Genomic DNA, 15,970 nt, shown 5'->3' with positions numbered 1-15,970 from the left:
TGACTAGGAGAGATGTAAAAGATAAGTGGAGCAGGTCGTCAGCTGCTTACTTAGTTGTGCACTTAATGGTCAAATTGTAGCTGCTCTTCATGAATAGCAGGCCTGTCAAAACAAATAGGTATGCCTTATGCTGTTGAGTAGAAATGGGTTTCTGTATTTATTTGAACTATATGACATTTGAAAAATAAATCTATGATGTTTATTCACTTGGAAAAATGTGAAAGTATCCTTTGCTGAGCAGTGATTTAAAATCTTAGATGTTAGGCATGACTCTAAATTGCTATTTAGATAATTGGAGGTAGTATATGCTTAAGGTAATGTGTTTAAGATGTCCTTAACTATTACGCACTTGGTAAAAGAAGAGAATGGAGAATTTTTCAAAGCCTTAGTTAATTTAAGTGTGATTATTAAATAAAATACTTTAAAGTAGCTAACACATTAGCAGCGGTTTCTGTTTCATTTTCTTGTGCTACATAAGCATTATTTTGTTGATACTGATCAGATTATTGAGCCAAATTCTGTTCATATTTCTGTGCTACTTATGTGAACTTCAGTGGTATTTGCCATACAAGCCAGCACTGAATTTGGCCTATTTATTATAGGCTGTATAACACTGCTTCCTTTGTCCTACCTTCTCTGATAAAATGTAATGCATTGTCTTTTCAGAATTTCAAGTAAGTATCTTATCTTATCTTTTCTTTTTTTCCTCCTGTTCAGCTATAGGAAGATGCTAACAACATTTACAAATATAATACCTGAGTGGCACCCACTTAATGCTGTTCATATTGGTCCATGTAATAAATGTCAGGATAAATCTCAAAGGAGAGAGATGATTTTGGAAAAGTAAGTCTGAATTGCCAGAAATCTTGACTATAAAATGGATGAAGTATTACCTGTAAATTTTAGATCTAAACATGTCTCATAATTTTGTAACTTTTTAAAGTCAGGCATATTAAGTGGTACTAAAGCTTAAGTTACTAGTAAACATCCAGTTACCCAGCTTTGATATTCTTAAAATTCTCATTTACTATGTAAAGATTTTAGTACACGGTGTATTTTTATCATTCACATAGAAAGGACACACACAACTTTTAGTATTCTGAATAGAATTGAGCCAAATAGTACTGTATTTACTTGAATGCAAGATGAAATTTTTCTCTTCCAATTGGCATGGGAGGAAAAGACCCTCATGCTATTGCATACAAGAAAATCTCATTAAATACATTGTCTATTTTTAAACTGCTGCCGAAAGCACCATGTGCTCAGCAGTAGAAACCAACTGTTAAGTTCATTAAATGTAGCCAACACTGAGCATGACTCTAAAACACGTGGCCTAGTTAGTTAGGGTGATATACTGATGGGATCCTACCACAAGGATAGGTTAGTGCAGGGGTGGGCAAAATACAGCCCATGGGTCAGATCTGGCCTGTGAGGCCATTCTATCCGGCCCGCGGGGCCCCTAAAAATTTAGAAAATTAATATTTATCTGCCTGTGGTTCCTGTCAAAATGACAGGAACCAAGGGCAGTAGGACCCAGGGGAAGCCAGGCAGGCTCTCGCAACAGTAGGGCCTGCCTGGGACCCTGTGGCTGCCTTGGCTGGAACCGCATGTAAGGGGAAAGTGGGGGAGGATCCCGGGCAAGGAAGATGCCCGGGGAAAAACTGAGCGCAGAGCAGGGGGAAGCTGCCTCTCCCCCACCCCATGGCTGGTTCCCCACACTGCAGTCGCTTGCAGCCCACATAGGGCTGCCTGTGCCTGCTCTAGACAGCCCCATGCAGACTGCAAGCGGCTGCAGCAGGGAGCACTGGCCACGGGGTGGGGGAGAGGCTGCTTTTCCCCTCCCCCACGCTCAGCTTTTCCCCGGGCTCCATCCCTGCTCCTTCCTGGCGCAGAGAAAAATGGCCTCTCCCCAGCCCTGTGCCTGCACTCCTTGCTGCAGCCGCTCGCAGCCCATGCAGGGCTATCCAGAGCAGGCACCGGCAGCCCCAGCCAGGCTGTGGGGTGGGCGAAGGGCCGCCTTTCCCCCATGCTCTGCACCAGTTTGTAACCTGGCTCTGCAGTGGCTCTGGGCTCACCCACTGAGGCTGTGCATGGCAACAGCAGCTGTGGCCCCCACACCTGCCATTCCGGGTAGTGTTTGCCACCGTTGCCTCTCTGGTGCCCAGCATGCGAGCTCCAGGTGGTCAGCAGCAGCAAACACTGCCCGGCACGGCAAGTGGGGGGGCCGCAAGTGCTGCTGTCATGCACAGCCCCGACGGGCAAGCCAAGAGCCAGCACGGGGCCCAGGCTGGCAGTGGGGGCTGGGTTACAAGCTGGTGCTGAGCACGGGGTGGGGGAAACCCTCACCCACCCCATGGCCAGTGCCCTGCACTGCAGCTGCTCATAGCCCGCATTGGGCTGTCTTTGCCTGCTCCAGACAGCCCCACGTGGGCTGCAAGCAGCTGCAGCAGGGAGCGCTGGCCATGGGGTGGGCAAGGGGTTGCTTTTCCCCGCACGCTGCACTAGCTTCTTTCCTACTGGTGAGCAGGGGGTCGGGGCTGTGTGCTACCCCAGCCTGTACTGTGGGGCTGGGGGGCACTGGGAGTCAGCAGGTGCATGAGCCAGCAGAAGCACGGGGTCCACACTGGTGTCCCAGGGCATGTGCCGGCGGGTCCCACAGCAGGGTGGCAGGAGCACAGGGTCCCAGCCAACAGGGGCTCTATGGAGCCAGGCCAGCTCCCTCCTCTCCCTGCTGGTGCAGCCCAGTCTGGCTCCACAGACCCTTGCCAGCCTATGCCCTGCTCTGGGCCACACAGGTGCTGGCCCTGGGACATTTTTCCCAAGATGGTGACCAGGGAGTGGGGCATTTGTCAGGGGGCAGGGCCACCCATGCAGCTCTCAACAGCCTGCCAAAACTGGGTAAGTGACCCTCCGCCCAAAATCCTGGTTAGCGCCACCTACCTAAATAAGACATACACTAGTGCTCCCTCATCAACACCACTTTTTAAAGTCAGGGTAAGCCATGATATTGCATACAGTTCACCCAGAATCCCTCTGTCGTGTCCTCTACTTGCCTGGTACATATGATTAATGTGGCCCTGCCCGCCACAAGATGAAGCTGACCAGGTTGCCTTGACTGCACGTACGTTTTTGGAGCATCCCAGTGCTTGTGATAAGAATATCTGGTTTCAGTCCTGAGTGGGGGGGCCAATTAACACATGGATCCTTTGTGGGAGGTATCTGGAGTATACATATGTACTGAGCAAGGCCTGTGAGGTCACTGGGTAGGGTGGGGCTACACTAAAAATTTGTGCCAGGATATGAGTGTGCAGTGTTGTGGCTCACCATGGCTTAAAATGCTGTTAACTTTTGTGGGGCCCAGCCCAGTGAACTGTATGGTAAATCATGAGCTTTGAACTAACACCGTGCATAGTTTATAGTAGATAGAAGTAGGTGCTCAAAAGTGTTTATAAAACACCTATGCTAAAACTTGCAGCAGTTTAAAAAAAAAAAAGTGACATGCACCAGTTCTGGATGAAATAATTCTATGATTACTATATGCGAATTGCTACAGCTGTGTTTAATTTCAAAGTTAATGTTTTCAGATTTGCTCCTCACTTTCATGTGGTCAGGGGACGGCAGGATGTAACAGTAAGGGAAGAAGGGAGAGACTGCCAGGAGGGGAAAAGTTGGGAGGAAGCAGAGGGCTATGTGACCCCCTCCTCCCACAGATTTATTTTCCTTGCTCTAGCAGTGGGCTAGGGACAAATTCAAGTCAGACCTCCAATAATTAGAGTCTATACCTGGAAAACTTATAACACCTACTTTTTCCATATATAGAATTTAATTATTGCGGGGGTCATCTTATAACCAGGGTAGTTTTCTCTTCAAGTAAATACAGCTAACACTGAGGGTAGAAATGGACTCTATACCTTCTGTTGTGTCACAAATGCTCAAATTTGTGGCCACAATGAATAGTAAATGGAAAGAAGACAGTGGTAAGTTATGCTGCTTTAGTGTAGCTGATGCCTGTTTGCACAGGCACCCAAAGCTGCCCACACTCTGCACCTGCCCTGGGCAGGGCCTCCACATGCTTGAGGGGCCTGGTTCTGTGTACCTTGGGAATTCCCAGGCAGGATTCAGCCCTTCAAGCTTTGGCAGTGCCTGCCTGCCTTGCTTTCCCTGCTTAGCTAGATGTGTCCCTAGAATCTTCAGGGCAGGTCTGGGTAAGTGGGGAAATTCAGGGATTCACCCCAAGGCGGAGTGCATCAATTTCCTGTTTGCAGAGACATGCCCCATGGCCAAGTGCAACCAGTGATCAGCCAGTTGGGGAATCCCTCTGCAAGGGATTTACCTAGCTTTTCCCCTTCTGGGGTTGCAGGCAGGCACGAAGAAAATCCACTGCAGAGAATTTCCACACTCTCCAGCAATACATTGCCAAGCTGGGGTTTTGCTCTGCTTGCAGATGTGCTCCCCATGTTGAGGAGTGGCACCCAGCAGTGTCTATAGATGTCCATTTTCAACCTGAACATTCCCGCCCCCCCAGCAGCCTTTGGGGATTGATGAATAGAACTGCAATCTTATCTATGTTTTGGTATGAACTGGGCTCGTTAGCTATCCTTTGACATTCATTTTAGCAGGGCTCTCCTTGTTGCAAAGCAAAATGTTATTTAGTTTCCCCCCTTCATCTTCTTCCCCGTTCCTAGAACTACTGCTCCCATAAGCCCCCAAAGACACTTGCATCTGGTAGCACAATCTGAGATTTCTACACAGGAGTAGAATGGTGATCTGGTAAGCTATGGATCATCCATAAATTAATTGTTTGTTTGTGATTTCATTAATAGCTTGAGCCAGTGTTTTGTTCTAATAAAACATATTGTCTCTTTATCAGGATACCTTCAATATTTATGCTACATTTTGTAGAAGGCTTACCACATAACTACCTGAAGAATTACTCGTTTCGATTTGAAGGAGATTTCTATGAAATAACAATTGTTGTTCAGTATCAAAACAACCAAAAACACTTTGTGACCTGGGTTTTGAATCCTGATGGTAAATACTATAATTTTTTCTTATAATGTATAGAGCTGCCTTGTTTACCAGTTTGGTGGGTTATTGAAATAATGATTGACTCTATTCTAGACAAAAAATTAAAAGGCTTTCTTGTTTGTAAACCTAAAAATTAACCATGCAAATAGGTTTAAGAATTATTTATGCACTTCCTTCTTTTCAAATTCTGATTTGATGTACACTGATCCAGTAAATTGCTACCAGTGGAAAAAGTGAAAAGTTACCCTGTAACTCTGGTAGAAACAATTTGAGCAGACCTGACCATTTCTTTTGAGTGCTATTTATCAAGCATGTGCATCTCTTGATTGGAAAAAACAAGTTCCCCTGAAACTTAAAGCACTGGCAGCATCTTCTCCCTCTTGATTCTGTCATTCTTTCTTGAATGCAGCTCCTGCAGTTACTAGCTTATTAGTGAATAACAGCTCGAAGCCCAAAATTCACAGGGTAGGAGTTGGGAGGAATAACTTATCCAGCTTCATGGATGGGAGGACAAAAGAGAAGGGATAACGGTCTTACCAGAGCATTGGGATTAAAGTTGTGTATTTAAATTGCTGGATTACATGAAAAAATAACATGATGGAGAAACATTCATTTAAGAAAACCGATTGTTTGTTGTGTCTGCATTGTTTCTCCCATTGTTTTTTAATTAAAGATTTGTATATGTTTTGAGGTATTTGAACTCAGTCAGCCATCATAAGGGGGTTAGCTTATGAGTTTGCCCCTTAAGTTTCTCCTGTTGGTGAGTTAGTTTGGAAAATTCCACAAAATAACACAGAGAAAGATTATGAAATATCCAGATGTGCTTAGACAGGAAATTGATATCCTTCTCATTGTAATTAAGAGAAAGAAGTGGCTTTGCTTCTTGACCAAGTTGTTATGATCTAGGAATTTAATTCTGCTCCTGGAAGTGGCCTATTTGTAATCCTCCAGTTTTCCTTTGGTATAGACCAGTTTTATTCTCTCTGGTATAGGTGGTAGTAGTATCACACAGTGGGAAGGCACTAAAAACTAATACTCTTGTCAGTCAAACAACTCTGAGAACCCAGTTTTTTATTGGTAGTTGTACTGAGCCTTTAACTTAGTCACCCTTTATTTTTCAGAATCCTGGCTTGAATGTGATGACTTAAAAGGTCCATATTGTAATAGATGCGAGAGATTTGAGGTTCCTCCTTCAGAGATTCATATTGTCATCTGGGAAAGGAAAACATCCCAAATGCCAAATAAGCCACATCCACATAAGTTGAGTTCTCAGTTCCAAAGTAAAGAAACTGAAGAGCTTTCTCCCCATGATGAACAATCAGATTCTTCATTGTTGCATTGTGATGATCATAATGCTGTAGACAAAATACCAACAATTCATGGCAATGATGGCAATGTAACTGCTCCAGCTACTACAGAACAGAATTTAGCCAGGGCTGAAAAGAAATTGCTTCATGGCTTGGAACATTTGGCAGATGATGATATTATAACTCTGACGCTTGTAGAAATACAAGTTGATTCTGAAGGTAACCCCATGGAGAATGAACAGATGGTGGAAAATAACCTAGTTGCTGAAACAGGGACAAAGCAGCAGCTGGAATCATCTTGTTTGATTCCACCCAAAGCTCCATGTATGGGAGACGTCACTGGAGGTAATCAGACTCCAAACACATGCACATCATCTGAAAATGCCAGTGCTTGTTTACCTGTAGGAGAATTGAACCCAGCAAACATTATACCTGCTGTACTTACAAACCATGGTAGTTCCTCACCAGAGCCATCACATTTTCAGTGGGCAGAGGCTGAAGCAAATGCAGTTAACACAGAGAATGACATTAGGTTAAATTCAGCAGTATTTAAGAACAAGGAGCCATCATTAATGGAGAACGTTACACAGATATTATCTAGTATGACAAACTCCCATAAAATTATAGCAGACTCTCAGGTTGCAGCTGTGTCTTCTGTGGAGAATTCCTCTAAGACTTTATGTAAAAATAATAAAAAAGCATTTGTAGGAAGCTGGGTAAAGAAGTTACTAAGCAAGAATGCTGCTTTTATGCCCTCAAGTGCCTCATCTCATTATAATAACAAGAAAAGTTCTAAACAGTCCAGTTCATTAAAAGTTACCGATTTGAACTTGCCTAATAAGGGGGCAAATAATTTTGGTGGCTTCCAAAGCAAAGGAACAAGCAAAACAGTTGACTTGCACTTGCATAATAAGGGGGCTAGTAACTTCAGTGGTTTTCAGGACAAAGATACAAGCAAAACAGTTGAGACTCCTAAATCTGTTCTTCCTCATGGTAGAAAGTCTCCTTTGTTAGCTGTCAACAGTCCTCCTTTAGGTGCTTGTCTTCCTGTAGCAAACTCTGTAGGTAATGACAGTACAACTTTAAATAAGCTTGGAAGCTCACTAAGTATTTTGAATAAAATGATTCAACCCAACTTCAATTCCAGGCATGATCACAGTGGAAATGAGAATCATACATCTGTTGAGACAGTTAAAGAATCAGATACTGACAAAGCCTGTAGACTTCGTCTAAAACTCCTTAAAAAACTTAATGCTAAAAAAAAGAAGCTGGCTTCACTTGATAAGCTGGTAAAAGCTCAGATGAACAGTGGAAACCTTCCACATATAGATGGAAAAGACCATTCACAATTTGGATCTCAAAATGAAAGTGAACCACTACAGAACTTTTTAAGGGAATTGCAATATCATATTGATGTTGCAGATAATGAATCTGTATATAGTACAAGCTCCAATATGTCACTCTGCAGTAGCCAGAGTAATACTGATGTTTTAGCAGAATTATTGTCTCCTTCAACTGTTGCTTCGTTAGAGGTTTCAAAGGATGAAGAGGAGTGTAGGTATTTGGAAATGGTGGACAATAATATTGCAACACCAGTGTCTAGTGAGAAAATCAATAGCATGTGTGTGCCAGTGTCAAGTGAGGACCAAAATTATTACTGTTCTGTAAAAGATAGTAAATATGAAGATCATATAACCTCACTAATGAGCAAGTCTTGTTCAAAAACACTTTCATTTGGCCCCATAAAGGAGGATATTTTTGAAGACCTGCTCACTACTTCAGTGCTAAACTCAATAACTGGTGACATAGATTTACCTCATTTTGATGAAAGTCTGCTTGAACCTTGTTGAATTATTGTTTGGTTTCTTGAGTGTTCAGAATTGTGTGTATATTTTTCAAACAAAGCACTATTAAATTATATTTTCAAAGTGGTTAATTTGCACACTGGTTGTACTTGAACTGTTAACATTTGAAGTATTTGCTGCTTAAACTTCATTATGGCAAGCAAATATAATTTTTATCTATGGTTTATATTTCTGAAGGAGGTGAGATTGTTTACATTCATTAAAAACTTTTGTGGCTCTTCTGATATTTTTTCCTTGTTGCCTTTTACATGGTAAATTGATCATTTTTTTTTTTTTGGTCCAGAAAAATAAAATCTTCAATTTTCTTGATGATACAAGGCATAAATATATAATGAAAAATCAATCCAGTCGTGTGGGGTTTTTTTGTTTTTGATTTGTTTTAACAAACTGTTCAGGTTTAATTAAATCTTCTTACATTTCTGAGACACTTGTGAACAGACATGTTGGCATGCTTTTATACGAAATTGAATTACCATAATGCAGTAGTGCAAGGGTATTACTATCTGAGAAGATTCTCTCTTCTTTTCACAATTTGTTTTGGCCTTGTTCCTCGGGTAAATGCCAGCTGGGTTCAGGGAAGGAGTGATGTGAAGGCAAAGATTTCCCCATGTAAGGTAATATAAGTATACCCTAGAGCTTATCTTCTGAGTAAATAAAGGTATTTCTGAAAACCATGCGTAAGTAAAGTGGGTAAGATTTTGGTTCTGAATTCAAAGATAATGTAATGTGCAGCATCAAATTTACCTTTTTTATTTTAATTAAATTTAATTAAATTAATCACTACACATCCAACTAGTAAAATAGGTATTTTAGAGAAATATATATATACGGCCATACCTCGTTTTATTGCGCTTCGCTTTATTGCGCTTCGGAGATATTGCGTTTTTTTTTACAAATTGAAGGTTTGTGGCAACCCTGCGTCAAGCAAGTCTATCGGCGCCATTTTTCCAACAGCATTTGCTCACTTCGCATTTTTTAACAATAAAGTATTTTTTAATTAAGGTATGTACATTTTTTTTTAGACACAATGCTATTGCACACTTAATAGACTACAGTATAGTGTAAACATAACTTTTATATGCACTGAGAAACCAAAAAATTCGTGTGACTCTATTGCGATATTCGCTTTATTGCGGTAGTCTGGAACCGAACCCGCAATATCTCCGAGGTATGCCTGTATATCAGGAATTTAGAGAACTCAGTCTCTAACTTGCGTACATTTTCCTTTTGAGAAAACAGGAAGGGAAAAGTTGGGAAGGACAATTGGTACCAATGGGAAAAGATGAAGAAAGTCAGTAAGAAGGAAGAAAGGGAAAATAGTTTAATCTTGGTGCGCATAGATTTGTATATAGGGTTTCACTAATGATGCTTGTATAATTTGTTCCACACAGCTGTGGCTATTCTAGTCCTGTATTAAATCAACTGTACGCTGTAGGGTGGGTGGGGAAAACATCTTAACACATTTTTGCATTCTCAACAATGGGATATTTTTACATCAATGCCACTTCAGTGGTACTCAAGAATTTTTTAATCCTGAAATTGCATGATTTATATTTCAGGACCCCTGATTCATAGTGTTTTAAGGCCATAAATGATCATTCACTTCAGTCTCACCGCCGGCCTTTTTGCAGCCCAGTTAACTGCATTTAGCTAGCCATGTCTTCCAGAAAGACAGCAGTCTTGACTTGGGACTCTGCAAGGCATGACACTTCCATTGTTTTTCTTCTGTGAATTTTTTTTTAAATTTCATTATTGGTGGACAACAAAATGAGTACTGTACATCATCATTTTCAAAAGCTGGTCTTGCACAATTCTTGTACAAATATGACTTCTGTTGGTTTTTATTTTTTTAAGTAAAAAAAAATCTCTCACCAGCATCTTTGTCCAATTCATCCTGTGGTGGCAATTATTAGGGTATGAAAGTACCTTATACTCCTGTAACTGTTTCCATTATGGCAATGAGCTTTTCTTGGTATAAAGCACATCCATATTGCTGAATCTGGATCCACATTAGATGGATTATACTATAATATATTCTTAAAAACAGTTTTTTTTTGTGTGAAGTTGGGTCCTGAAAGTGTAAGTGAAATGAGCAAGGTTGGTTGTTGGACTATATTGTCACTTTTTATGACTTATGCTTTTTGTTGCATATAAGCCTGATTTCTTTCCCTCCCTCCCCCTGAAATATCATTCCTTTAGTCTATTTTTTTCACGTCAGAAATATGGAGCAGAAACTGAAAATCCTGGTATATTTTAGCCTTTTCCATGGGTAAAAGGTCGTTATTCTCCTACTTCCTTACTGACAAGTTGGCTGGTGGGTTTTTATTTTGGTTAACTAAGAATGAATGTGATAGTACTGTTGAAGGAGAGCTAAAATGAAGATGCATTATGCTGTGAAGTTAGTGGCCATTCATATTTCAGAAGCCAGGAGTTCTATATTCTAGTTCTCTCAACCCTCCCTGTGTTCCTCAACAAAGTAACTATTATCACAAGCTGTCATCACTAAAAAAGAAGTAAAAGAAGTGGCTTTGGATAGTTTGGACAAGTTCCATGCAGCATTTCAGAAATTAGGTCTTGAACTGACTCTTAAACTACATTTCTCTTAACAATTGCGTATCAGACTGGGACACCAAGAAAAAGGAACTTGTATTAAGAATTTTTACAAAGGACTTGAGCTTTTCTCTGATTGTAAAGGTTCTCTGTAATCTGCTGCATTGGAAAAGCAAAGTGGCGTGGAATGTCATGAATGCATCTGTCTGCATTCAAGTTATTAAAAATGATTATTGACTAGAGTGATTGACTGATCTGTAAAATTATGGTTTCTTAAAAACACAGCAAATAATTTACAACAAAGTTTGAGACTATACAGGATGTGGGAAAGAATTGCAGAGTACAGGAGCAGAGGCTCAGGGCTGGGCAGTTCCACACCCTAGGTCAGGGGTGGACAAAATCTGGCCCATGGGCCAAGTCAGGCTCACCAAAGTGATCTTTATCCTGCCTGTGGCAGGTCCCTCAGCCCCACCTGGTCCAGGCACAGGCAGCAGCCTGGGTTGTGGCACATGTAGCCAGCCCTGCTGTCCCCAGGCACATGGAGCAGTGTGGTGGCTGGACTCCACTTCCTGGACCCCTAGAAGCAACGGTTCCCTCAGTCCACTGTCACTAGTATCTCTGCCACAGTTGGACCTGGCCTACCCACCCTGCATTCACCACGGGGCACTGGACTGGGCAGGATTTCTGTGGAGACATGCTGGGACCCAAATAGGCAGTACATGCTTGGCAGGCAGATAAGATGGGGCTGTGGGTGGGTGGGGAGCGACATCTTGGACTTGGGCAGGTAGGTGGGGTCAGGTCCAGGATCATAAGATGGTGACAACACAGGGCCTAGACCTGAGCCAGAGCCATGATCTGCTATCCACACCCCTGCAAGGTGGCAGGTGTGAAGGCAGGGAAATGGTAGTTGCAGTGGCTGCAGGCAGGGGGCAAGTGGTAGCAAGCAGAAGCACAAGACCTGTGCCAGTGCCCCAGGGCCAGTGGGGGCCCAGAGTGGGGCAGCAGGAGCTCTATGGAGCTGAGCTGGGCTGGGCTGGGCTGGGCTACAGCAGCAGGGAAAGGGACAAAACCAGTCGTGACCTTGGGCTCCTGATGGCCCTGGCCCTGGGGCACTAGCACAGGACCTGTGCTTATGTCCAGGTGAGCTTGTCCCCACTGCCATTCACTCTCCCCATCTGCCACTGCCGCAACCACCATTTCCTTGCTTTGCCACCTGCTGCTGCCCCAGCCCCTGCGAGTCCTGACTGGCTCAGTGTGGTGGCATCCAGGCCAGGCCAGCTCCTGCTACATTCTGTGGACCCAGCCTTGCTGCTGGGAACCACAGGGTGCAAGGAGCACCTGTGGGGGTGGGAAGGTAGGGAAGCAGCAGGAGAGGGACAGCAGGGGTGGTGGGGTGGGAAGTGGCTGAAACCAGGCAGTCAGGAGCATGGGGCTCATGCTGGTGCCCCAGGGCCAGGGAAAGCAGGAGCACTGGTAGGGGCTCCACCTGCCACTGGCTCTGAGCACCCTGAGGCCTCAGCCTGGTGCTGCTGATGACAGTAGGGGCTGTGAGCACCGTCACCCCCCCCCCCCAGCCACCCTCCTCTACACATCACAGCCTACGCCAGCCACATTCACATCCCCCCCACAAACCCCATAGCCATCCACACGTGCTCCACCACCCCACATACACACACCCACAGCCCCCATACCCATCTACCATCCCCCACACCCCACCTACACACATCCCCACACATCCACAGCCCCCCACAAACCTAAACCCACCCACCCATACTCCTCACTCCCCCCCACAATATACAAGAATAAGACTTCAATTTAAGCTATTATACAATCACCTCTATGTACATTATACAAACACAAGTAAATCAGGACAAAAATATTTTTTGAAATCAAATTAATGAATGTTGTAGGAGATGTTTGATTTTTAGAATATAATTTGGTATTTTTCTGGTACTGAGATGGTAAACCCCTTGCCAAAAGGAGTACTTCCAGGGACAAGGGGAGGGACTTGTCGTGGCAAAGTCTGGGGTTAGGGGCAGGGCCTCTGGTCCCAAGATGGTGACCAGGGGGCAGGGTTACCCATGTGGTTCTCAACAGCTTGCCAAAACTCAGCAAGTGGCCCTCCAGCAGCTGCAGTAATTGCCTGTCCCCGCCCCAGACGAAACAGAAGTTCACTGTTGTTTCTAGCTGCAGGCTGGGAGTCTGCAGCCAGGTTCTCATAGCAAGGGCCAGTACCCTCTGCCAGTGCTTGTGGTTTTCAGAATGGGTGGGGGGAAAGGCAGCAGAGGGAGCTCATTCATGGGGCTTCCTGGCCAGTGTTGAAGGGTGGGGCAGGTGAATTGGAGCTCCCGCACCTTGGGGAGGTTCCAATACAGCTGCCCCACCCTCCAGGGAGCTCTGAAACCCCCCAGACTGAACTCCCCCTTGCTCCCTTTTCTCCCTCCAGTTCTAAGAATAGTGACAGGCTGGGAACTTGGCAAACAGAAGTTACAGAAGATGCTACATTTTGATACGTCTTCATCTGATACCTCATGCAATGAGGGGTCAGAGTTTCACGTGATCGGCCATTTTTGAACCTGTCTGCAGCTCTGCATTTGTCTGGTCACAGCTATAAACTCCTTTCTATGGCCAGATCAGGTGAAAATTGTCACTTCTGTCTGCGCCCTAAGTGGCCCTTTGCCCAAATAATTGACCACCTTTGCCCTGGTAGTGGTACATAGGGGTACTGCTGCAGCCAGGACGCTGGTGGCAGCTGAATCAGAAGTATTGGACTGCTCTTTCTTGCCCCTCTCCTGAAGTTGCTGCCTGGGACTGGTGCCCAGGTTGGCACACCTCCTGCCAACAGTTAGGCTACTATTCAAGTGAAAATAATAGATGATTAAGTTAGAAATATGAAACTAAATATTAGGATAAAGTGTAAGTTCCTGGACTCTTCAATCTAAACTGCTTAGTACACTGATCAGTGATTTCAGAGAATAATCCTTGGACTGTCAGGAATGGTCAGATTGACCTGATAAATCTGATTTCTGATTAGTGCGAGCATTTCATCCCAACAAGATTCTCCCCAAACTGAGAACAGAACTAAGATTGGGGGCAGGGGAGAACCAGCACCTACTGCAAAACACCTTTGAGTCCAGTAGTCATTCCACTCCTTTCTTTTCCTGTTACTTTTACAGGAAACAAAGAATCTTTGTTTCCTACAGTACAGAGCCCTGTGACAAGATACTTTTCCACATCCACAAAACAAATTAGATGTAGATCAACTGCTATTTTTAAAAAGAATAGTTGTCTTTTCTACATAAGAATTAATGTACATTTAAAAACACCAGGTTTTGTGTATTTGCGAAGGGACTGTGCTCCAATTCTGATATTACCCAAACCTCAACATTTGGGCAAAAGGTATGGCAGGGTAGCACCTTGGGGACTAACGAGTTTAGAGAGACATAAGCTTTCACAGGTGACTGCCTGTGTCAGACTAGGAGGGACCTTCTGGATCATGAAATCCAGTTCCTGTGGTCACAAGAAACCACATGTAATCTCTTTTATAAATTAATTAGGCTCTGTTTTAAAGCTCCTTGGGAGTACTTGGGTTAAAAAGAAAATGGGAAGGCTCTTTTAGAGCCTCACGGAGTTAGTGGCTAGAAACCTGATTTTCCAGCCTCAGTTTATGCATGGCTGGATCTTGTACCATGTGTTCTTTGCCAGCATTGTTTTATCAGTTTAATAGCTCTTCTCCCACCTAGTTAATCTCACTCATACCTTGAAAGAGACAATTTGTATCCTCTATCAGTCTTTGTTTTGCTGGATAAGTTATCTTAACTCTTGCTTCCATAGGCAGCTGCTTGTGCCCTAAAAAGCTCAGGGAGTTACCGATACAGCTCCATACGCATACAAGGTGTTTTAAGAATGGGTTCCCTCATTGCAACAGGTTGCAATCCAAGTTTAGAGATAAAAGCCAACACACAGAAAAGGAAAGAGAAGATAAGGTCAATAAGATTCTAAGGTTACTGAAAGAGGCATCTGTGTTCTTTCATAAACAATTAACTAAATGCAGCTAGGGAAGGGGCAGGGGAGACACAGCCACAGTGCAGACACACCTTTCAGCTGTGCTTATGCTCCAGCCAAGGAGCAGAGGGCTGGAAAAAGTGCTGGGGGTGTTGGTGTACCTGCCTGGTCCCAGCACAGGGGAAGAAAAAGTCACCTTCTCTGTTGACACTGCCGAAGCCATCCAGCTCACACTAGACTAAAACCAGGCTGTTGTAGCCTGCTGCTTGAAAAGTTTCCTGCCCCTGCCATAGTGGGGTTTTGAAAGAGACAAGAATCCATGTCCAACTTAATGTCTAAGACGAATGGGGGAAGAAGCCAAAGTGCATATATGTGCTAGCCAATGACAAGCCCTGGTAGTACTTTGGTAAAGCACAGGTTTGTAGAGATTCATACATATGGATCCCACAATGACCGCAGCAAACTAATGAAACTGAAAGATGCAAACAGCAGGAAACTAAGAAGACCCATTGTGTTTTATGTCATGTTGTTAGAAAAGCTGGTAATTATGCAACTGGGGGCATTAGGCTTTCAATGTTTGGGTGATTTGGGTTAGTAATTCTATATATACTAACTCTCCCTAACTGCACCTTTACAGTATAGCACAGTAATTTCCCATTCTGTATGGTTTCCATGTTAAATTATATTTGTTGGAAAGCTTCTGTGGGGACAGTTGGATACTTGTGCTACTTGGTTGAGAAGGAGCAGCTAGAGTGAAAGGTGTGGTTTTGGTATTGTGTAAGCAACTGGAATTCTTGGTATAGGATGCGTCTTCTGACTATAGACCAAATTTGGGGCCAGAGTTTTTAGTTCTTGGTTCCCCATCATCATCCATCTTAACAGCAATTACCTTTCCCTTTGTTCCCAAATCTAGTATCAACTGCTATACCACACAGTGCTTGGGTTAATCAGGTGAATATGTTAAGAGAACCAGTACTGAAATAGTGACAGTGAAAGTGTCATCATTAGCCTTCAGAGTCAAAGGCCATTGTTGCCAATTGTGCAGCTTTTAACTCTTAACGCTTTTGTCCAAACTGTCAGGTAGCTCAGATTATCACCATTTCAGTTCACGCTCATTTCTACTTCTGAAGATTATCTTCCTAGATAAGAGCTAAGATTTGAGTTTAGACCACCAAGGAACAAGGCAAATTAAAAAATAAAATACAAGTATCTACT

The 15,970-nt window shown here is 43.5% G+C and overlaps 1 protein-coding gene across 1 annotated transcript in view; it reads left to right on the top strand.

Annotated features, from left to right (window-relative positions):
* Positions 1-8,266, top strand: part of USPL1 (ubiquitin specific peptidase like 1) — a 36,623-nt gene extending 28,357 nt beyond the window's left edge. Inside the window, exons 7-9 of the mRNA XM_090028108.1 lie at positions 718-843; positions 4,871-5,031; positions 6,150-8,266. Of these exons, the coding sequence (XP_089884234.1) occupies positions 718-843; positions 4,871-5,031; positions 6,150-8,185 (2,323 nt within the window). The 3' untranslated portion in view covers positions 8,186-8,266. The remainder of the gene's footprint in view (positions 1-717; positions 844-4,870; positions 5,032-6,149) is intronic.
* Positions 8,267-15,970: the final 7,704 nt, after the last annotated feature.

Source organism: Crocodylus siamensis, chromosome 1, assembly GCF_052110815.1.
Source record: "Crocodylus siamensis isolate JL-2025a chromosome 1, ASM5211081v1, whole genome shotgun sequence".
Taxonomy (NCBI): Eukaryota; Metazoa; Chordata; order Crocodylia; family Crocodylidae; genus Crocodylus; species Crocodylus siamensis.
This window is presented reverse-complemented; position numbering and strand designations above follow the sequence as displayed.